Source organism: Lentinus tigrinus (genome assembly GCF_003813185.1).
Source record: "Lentinus tigrinus ALCF2SS1-7 unplaced genomic scaffold L226scaffold_84, whole genome shotgun sequence".
Classification (NCBI taxonomy): Eukaryota; Fungi; Basidiomycota; class Agaricomycetes; order Polyporales; family Polyporaceae; genus Lentinus; species Lentinus tigrinus.
In genome coordinates, this window is record NW_027137993.1 from 27,210 (window position 1) to 35,953 (window position 8,744).

The 8,744-nt window shown below is 51.1% G+C and overlaps 2 protein-coding genes across 2 annotated transcripts; one reads left to right on the forward strand and one right to left on the reverse strand.

The window, feature by feature from the left end:
- Positions 1-920: 920 nt before the first annotated feature.
- On the reverse strand, positions 921-1,517 carry L226DRAFT_564136 (uncharacterized protein; the record flags this gene model as incomplete). Its single annotated transcript, XM_067683615.1, has 3 exons — positions 921-1,237; positions 1,373-1,404; positions 1,453-1,517. 3 exons carry the CDS (start codon positions 1,515-1,517, stop codon positions 921-923), a joined length of 414 nt encoding a protein of 137 aa, XP_067528486.1.
- A 3,693-nt stretch (positions 1,518-5,210) lies between these two features.
- Positions 5,211-5,381, forward strand: L226DRAFT_428613 (uncharacterized protein; the record flags this gene model as incomplete). Its single annotated transcript, XM_067674679.1, has 1 exon — positions 5,211-5,381. A coding segment is annotated over one exon (171 nt), but the record flags the coding sequence as incomplete, so codon positions are not given.
- Between the last annotated feature and the right edge of the window lie 3,363 nt (positions 5,382-8,744).

The window sequence follows — 8,744 nt, forward strand, 5'->3', positions numbered from 1 at the left end:
ACACCGGTATGAACCCACCAAGAAGAGAGCAAGCAATGTGGTGTTGGGAAGAAGACCTGGTCAACAATGAATGAGTGATGTAGACACCCTGCAATGAAGTCTATGCACTATGCAAGATGTCCACCAAGTAATCTATGGCGTGTAGGGGTCATAGGTCCAGAACATGAAGCCTGTTGAGTGGTAGTGGATGAACCTGAAGCACTCTGAGGCCCCTCGCCAATGACTGCCCCTACAGAAATTATACATAAACACTGGGGGGAGATACATACCAAGCAGATATTGACGTCATACTCAGATCCTGCGTAATAGCAGCAGAACAATAGTTAGGAACAACACTGAAAGAACCATTATGAGATGTACCAGAACTATCCTCTAAAGTCCCCCAATCCACACGGGATGAATTGCACAAGCAGCAGGTCAAACGGGCATAGTGGTGGCAGAAGGAAGTGGGGGAAGCGCCAGAGTGCTAAGCATGGCCAATATAAGTGAATTAGCATAAGAACTGCGTTAAACAAGTCAGATGATTGGAAACAGGGTGACAGTGTCACATTGCGTTACTTCATGTGGGCATAATGTAATAGGGACCTTCACGAGTGACCCGCGGATGTACCTGTCATCCATACCCACGGGTGTTGAAAATCCAAAGGCTACAGTCATCTACCGGTCCTCGGGACACTGAAATCTTCGTCTGCGAACTGTACCTTGAGTTCTTTGTTGATGGAAAATCGGACTTCACTGTAAAATAGAACAGGTATCAATACTATATTTCCCAACATCTGCGTGTCTGGAAGGCACATGAGGAAGGAGATCGAGGACAATCTACATCGAAACCTGCTATCAGTGTTTTTCAGTCCTTGGGACAGGTCACGTCACGCAGAGATATGCCATTTTTGGAAGAGATAATAAAATAAGCGCTGAATCTAATCCTCCCGATCAGAGTCGTCAGTTTCGATCACCTCGCCTTTGTCGTCCTCCTCTTGCTCTTGGTCCTGTTCAGCCACAGCCGCTTTCATCCTGGACCTCTCGAGAGGTGACTCTAGCCCCATCTTTGGTTTCTCCCACCCTGGCTCCCGCTTTTCCACGCGTGCCAGCTTCCTCTCTGCCTCCCACGCCTCCTTCTCAGCTGGCCACATATGCCGATCCATCGGGTGTGATGTGACTTGGGCGCTTCCTGAAGCCTGGCACCAACTGCATTGTCGGTGCTCGTACATCCCTAGCATCCCCCAAAACCATTTGACTATGAATATCAGAGATTGAATGAATAGAAGATATGTGTAGCTACATATGTACCAAATTCAGCGAAGATTGGAATGACGGAACTGTCCAGACCAACGGTACAACATTCAGTTTGGGTATGCACAGATGTATGTACTGTCTGAAACCTTGCTCAATTCACCCTGATTACTTTGAAAACCGTCATATAGATGCAGCAATTACATGCAAACATATCACACATTATAGTTGGAGAGAAAAGGGGGGAGGGAAGCCAGAAACAGCCAAGTGTTCCGAGGACCCATGGTGTCCCGAGGACTGGTAGATGACTGTATACCCGCATCCTTATGGGTATGTTCCCATGGATTACCCATACCTGTGGGTATGATATTTGGGTATCCGTGGGTTTATGCAGCCTGCAGGTTACCCATGTGACACCCTCGTGTTGTAGGCACAAACTGTGGGATTCTAATGATGTCACACAAATTTTTCCGATCAAAACTGAGTGTGCTAGAGGCAAAATAAACATGCCCAAATCTGGAAGTATAGGCTGTCTTTTGCGCTCAGTTGCCTGAGATGCCCGATTAAGCACTCAAATGAGCGCAAAAGACAGCCTATACTTCCGGATTTGGGCATGTTTATTTCACCTCTAGCACACTCAGTTTTGATCGGAAAAATTCGTGTGACATATCAACAGAATCCCACGGTTCGTGCCTACAACATGAGGGTGTGCAGGTACCCACGGGTTTACCTAGCCATACCCGTATCCTTGAAAACCCGTGGGAAACAGGTACCTACACCCGTGGATGTACTTACCCATGGGTATTCCCACGGATTTATCCTTGGGTACCCACGGGTTTTGCTAACTCATGAAGGTCCCTATAGTCCCATTGTCCTTGAGAAATTTCCCAAGCACTATTGTACTATTTCCTTTACTTTCCCACTCTACTATCTACTGTCTTATTGTCTGAGACTTATTATTCCCTCCCCCTTATTATCTTCATATTATTGTCCTATGCTCTATTATTCCCTTCCCCTTATTGTCTACTCTCCTATTGTCTGAGACTTATTATTCCCTTCCCCTTATTGTCTACTGCCCTATTGTCTAAGCCTTATTATTCCCTCCCCCTTATTGTCTTCATGTTATTATCCTAAACTCTATTATTCTGTCTCTATTGTCCTTTCTCTATTGTCCTACCTTTTATTATTCTGTTCCTATTGTTCCTTCTCTATTGTCCAGTCAGACACAATAGCTTAGATGATGTTTGACAATATTTGTAGAAATTCCCACAGAGACAATATATAAACCCCCATCCCTCAAGGGATGAGGGAGAAGACCTTTTTCCCCCCATCTCTTCCCACTCTGAAGTTGAGTGCTCTCTAAGTCATACACATACATCTATGTCCACAAAGTGAGGCATCCTCGAGCGATCCACTTTGCATTATCAAGTCATATTCAAGTCATCATACAAGACCTACGATAGGTCTACTGTTAGTCTCAACGGAGACTATCATCAAGTATTATCTGGTCATCTCTCTCAGGATATTCCCTAACACTACCCCGAACAACTGAGGTATCATCCGATCTCAATCAGATCCGATAGCCTCAGGTGAAGGTTGTTTCATACAATCAACTTTCACGCACATCAACGGAGTGATCAAGTACCAATTTTATTACCGCAAGTACGTACCCAGCTCGTCCTACCCTCTCGTACGATGCATGTTACTGATGATTCCTAGAACTCTGTCCGAGTTCGTAACCCACGCATGCAATGACTCCTCTACCAGTAACCTCAATACACACACTGTCATCTGTGAACCAGAGGTGTTGAACGACGAGGGGTCTATCGCAAAATTTGCGCATGGTTTTACATACAACAAGTTCTGCTTCTGGTACCTCACCACCGTTTGGGTGACCACATGCTTTCACCCCTTTGCCATCATCGAGGACCCCCCCTTGCAACAGATGTTCCGCATGCTGTATGTGCAAGTAGATGTCCCCTCAGCAACCACCGTATCACGAGACGTCAAGGAGGTGTTCAGTATCGCCCGGATGGCTGTCGCTGCGTACTTGCAGGGGCAGAAGGTCCTCATACACATAGCTTTCAATGGCTGGACCGCCCCAAACATCATCTCATTCCTCGGTGTTGTTGTCATCTTTGAGCGCTTGGGGGAGCTTGTGTCTTTCATTCTTGACTTCATCCAGTAAGTTTCCACTTGTGGTTTGTGCAATGCATTGACACTGACATGTCACAACTCGTCTAGGCTGCACAAAGGTCACACTGGCAAGTATCTGGCAGAGAAGCTGCATCAATGTCTTGACGTATATGGGATCGCCTTGAAGGTGCATGGACACTACTCTTTTATCTGCCGACACCTGTGCTCATGAGTGCTATGCCTCCAGATATATGGCCAAACTGGGGACAACACCTCAAACAATGACACCATGGTTGAAGAGCTTGGCCACCGCCTCGAAGGCCGTTCTGGACCGCACACTCGTGTGCGGTGCCTGTGTCACGTATTGAACCTGTGCATTAAGGTACATTCTCTATTCTGCGTACCCCCATCATCATGACGCTGACACATTTGCATAGGTGATTCTCTGGCCTTTCACCAAGATGAAGCCCAACAAGAAACATGATAACCAAGAAGCAATTGACACCGACACACAGAGCGATGACTCGGACGATGAGTCAGGCTCAGACTCGGAGGACATCGAGGTGCCCAACGGCCCCGGTCATGATGAAGCGGCGGGCGAGGATGAAGACAAGATTGATCAAGACTGTGCAGCCCACAATGAAGTGGTGCTCGATGAGCTCCTCGAGGCCACTCTCTGGCCTGGTGACCTGCCAGAATCCAAGCGTGTATTCGCTCAGAAGACGCTCTCAAAGGTGTGTTGTACCTGTCTGAAGTCCACTAGGGGCATCGTCGACTAACTACTATGCTGTCCAGGTAACTGCCCTCACTAAAAAGATTTTTCACAGCCCCATCCTCCAGGAGGAACTTGAAGAACTGTGTCGCAAGCACGGCATCAGGCCTCTCGGTGTCATTCGGCCGGTGCCCACACACTGGAACAGTGTCGCAATGACAAGCCAACAGTCAATCTATTTGCGTGCGCCCCTTAAGGAACTCGTCTCGAAGGCCTCACACAACACCTCCCGAGGCCCTCATTTGCTGCGCTTCAAGCTGTCTGACAAAGAGTGGGACGTCTTAAAGGAGCTCGACAACATTCTCCAGGTAAGCCATGTCAAAAGTGTTGCACTGCGCAGTCTTCTGATGGTCGCACGCAGTACTTCCTCGAGGCAACGGAACACATGTCGGCTCGAGGTCGCCCACTCCTGCATGAAGTAATCCCCATTATTGACTTTATCGAGAACATGCTCGCCCAGGTGATCACCAATGAGAAGAAGCACCCAGCCATCCGCGTTGCTGCCTCCCTCGGACGCGCCGTCCTCAACAAGTACTACGAAAAGACCGATGAATCCATCATGTACTGGTGCACAATCCATGCGTAACTTACCCCGTGTTCATGTGCGCACATTGCTGATCCACTTGTAGTCCTCCACCCACGCTATAAGCAGGCGTACTTCAAGTCCCAGAAGTGGCCGCAGGAGTGGGTCGACACAGCACTTGACCTGCTCCTTCAGGAGTGGGAGCACTACAAGCTGAAGGCCAGTGCCATGCCGCAAGTCCCTGAGGTTGCTCCATCAGTATGTCATCATCATAGAGCCAATTTGCTGACACATTGTTGAACCTTTTGTTTCCCCAATCAGAGCACGAGCCTCTTTGCTGCGCTCAATATCAAGTACTTCGCTAGCGGTGTTGATCCGCTGGAGGAGTACTTGATCTCCCTGCCCATCCCGAGTGTATCTGACCCAATCAAGCACTGGCACCCACTGGATAGTGAGCACAATCCGCTCGCTTGTATGGCCCTCGACATCCTGTCAATGCCAGGTATGTTCTTCTTAGTTATCATGCATCCTTCGGTGCTGACGTCTATTCCCTCAGCGACTTCTGTTGATGCCGAGCGCGCATTCTCACGCGGTGGCCTGACTGTGTCTAAGCTGCACTGCAATCTGTCAGATGAGTCAACATGTGCAGCAACTGTGTTCAGTTCTTGGATGAAGATCTCAGGGCTGGTTCCAGAGTCTGACATCATTCAGATGTTTGCACAAAAGTCTTCTCGATTGAAGGTGACATTGGCAGGGGCCAGTGGGGATAACACCATTGTGGTAGATTAGTTATAGTTTAGGCCCAATGAGCATGACTTTCTCCACACATCTGCATGGTGACGTAACACCTATAAGTCGTAAATACCCGTGGGATTACCCGTCAAACTGCCCACTCGAACCCACATCTGTTAGATGTTTGTGGGAAAAGTAGTGTTGCAGGGTCCGGTTTGCGGACCATCACCGGACCGCAGTCCAGACTGGACCATGTCATATAGGACTGGGACTGGGACCGCTAAACGTCAGTCCTGGTCTCCAGTCTCAGTCCTGGTTCTGTGCCGTTCGACAACCAGAAGGACCGCCTATGACTGTGATAGACTGGTCCAGGACCACCCAAAAAGACTGGTCTCTTAGAGCATTCATGGACGTGATTAAAGTCCTCCAAGTGGAGCTTAAAATTACTTAGCACTCATTATGTTGGCCAGCACAGAACTGTACAGACTTTCTGGGCAATGCCGCCGGCAGGTCGTAGAGATGAGATTGATAGCAGAATAAGAGATACATCGCTAAACTGACTCTCTATGTGCAAACACCAGAGGGAAGTGTACGTAAATCAAGGCAGACATGGCAAGCACTGAGCATGACAAGAAACGAAAGATTATCGAGCACGCGGCACATACGAGCAACGAGGACAATGATGATGAGGAGCCACGATTGAAACAGTGGAATACATGATCATCCCGGCAGCAGAGCGATAGTGCGAAGGTCAAGAATGGGGCCAAAGAAGCGTCAAAAAGAAGCACAGTGCGTGGGAAGAAGAAGGCGGAAGCACCCATCGTGATAGAAGACAATTCCGATGATGAGGAGGATGAGGGTGGGCAGAAGGGTGCAGATGAGGTCAATGAAGAGGTTCTGGATGTGGATGAGGATGAGGAGGGCAACGGAGCAGGGAGCGATGAGGAAGAGGATGAGGAAGAGGTGAGTGGTGATGCAGAATCATTAGTACAATGTCAGTTGATACAGAGGATCATTGTTAGGACTATGCGCACAAGTCGAACTCTGAAGGGAAGTCCGAAGTCCGAAGTCCGATGGTGCGCGGGAATGAAGACTTTGGCGAAGTTATTGACCAACGCCCAAAGAGTCGTCGATGTCTTCAATTTGCAGAAGTCTGACAAGAGGCTTCGGAGTTTATACCGGAGCAAGCTACGAATAAGAGAGTCAAGCAGAGAGTTAGGAACAGAGACGAGAACAGAAGTCAGAGGTCGGAGGTCGGAGGTCCGGTCGGAAGGTCGGACAGAGATCAGACAGAGGTTGGCAGAGAAGTCAGATAGATTGAGTGCTGAGTAGTCGAGAGGGCAAACGAGATATCAGAACTGAAGAACTATGTGACTGTAAGGTAGGGTTTATATACGAATGTCCGAATGTCCGATAGGAGTCCGACCGGAGTAGAGACAGGAGGCGGACTGCGGAGATGACGGAGCGGAAGCAAATAAACTGGACTAGTAAGTATAGGCGGCGGATACACTGCGGAGATGATGGAGCGGAAGCAAATAAACTGGGCTAGTAAGTGTAGGCAGCGGATACTGATGTCATAATACGATCGGATGACAGAGCGGGGGTCGGAGGTGATCTGAGTCTGGGCGGGAGTCCAGATAAGGCAGGAGGGAAAGGAGCAGGGGTGGTGACGTATTAGCCGGGAAAGGGGCGGAGTTCAGGGGTAGTCGGGTCAGGGTTGTGTCGGAGGGGCGGCAGGGCGGACTTGGGCACGGGATGTGACAGTGTCCCCCCACTGGGTCCAAGCCCTCGAGGACTAACTGGGAAGTGTTTCAGGGTGACAGGCGGGGAGGTGAGTCGACGGGGAAGTCGGGGTTCTGACCCTGCCATCACGGAGTTGAGGATTTGAAATTGTCAGATATAAAGAGTCGGACGGAGTTGAAGATCTTTAGGAACTCCTTCGTCCTCTACCACCACCATCTACCACCACCACCACCACCACCCATGGCCCCGAACGACACCGCCGCACTTGAAGAGCAAATCCGACGGGCGACGGAGCAGCTCCGCATCGCGCGGGAGCAGGAGGCGGAGGAGAAGCGGAGGCTGGAGGAGGAGTCGCGGAAGGTGGTGGAGAAGGCCCGCAAGAGGGAGGAGGAGAAGAAGCGCAAGAAGGAGGAGGAGAAGAAGAGGCCGCGGATGGCCGCCATGTAAGTCGGAGCGGGGTTCGGGGTTCGGAGGTCCGATGGAACTGACTTCTTTACAGCGTGGCCTGTCACAGGTGCACGGGGCGGAACACCTCGTGCTTGTGGTACACCGACTCCGACCGCGCGAAGGCGTGCATCACCTGCCAACAGCGGCAGAAGAAGTGCGAGGGCGGAGAAGCCCCGCCCGAGGCCCGACAGGGGAAGAGGAAACCCCGCGTCGAGCCCATCATTGTCAACGACAATGACGACAACGATGATGATGACGCGCCCGGCCCGTCGAAACCCCAATCGAAGGGAAAGGGGAAGGAGAAGGAGAAGGAGAAGTCCGCCCCGGCGCCGGAAACCCCGCTGATGAAGAAGAGGCCCGCCCCGGAGTCGGAGGCCCCGCTGCCCAAGAAGAAGAAGACCGGCCCGCAGCCGTTGCAGTGGGCCGACGAGGGGCCGTCCACCGACCACGAGGAGCGGCGGCTCCAGGAGCGGACCCGGACCCTGGAGGAGGAACTCCGCACGCTGGACGGAAAGGACCTGTTGGTCCGATCCGTCCTGGAGGTGGCGCTCCTGCACGAGGCGATTGCGCCGCTCCGCCGCAAGATCCGACAGGCGGGCTGGGCCAGTTCCAGGGTGGAGGCCTGGCGACAGTACTTCGACGCTCTCCTGGAGGGTGGGTCGGAGGAGGAGTACGAGCCGTCGGAGTCGGAAGAGTCGGAGCAGGCGGAGCAGGCGGAGCAGGCGGAGCAGGCGGAGCAGGCGGAGCAGGCGGAGCAGGCGGAGCAGGAGGGTGAGGCGGAAGATGGACAGGGCGGAGAGGAGCAGGCAAGCGGGGAGGAGCAGGGCGGAGATGAAGAGGGTGGAGAGCAGATGGAGGTCGATGGGGAGGGGAGTAGTGCGGCGTAGAGTCGGAGTCCGATAGAGGACTCCGCTGAATAATATTTCTTGAGTCTTGGAAAGTCCGAAAGGAAGTCTGAATCAAGGAGTGTGACAAGACCAATAAACAAGTAAGTTTGATAAGCAGATAAGTAAGGAAATAAGTAAGAATAAGTATTAATGATTAAGAGCTAAGTAAGTTTGTCAAGGGGTCCGGGTTTATCCGGGTAAGAGGAATGGAAGTCCGATAAGAGTTCTTGAGCATGTCCGAGCTCCGAAGCGAGGATCCACGAAGTTTCTT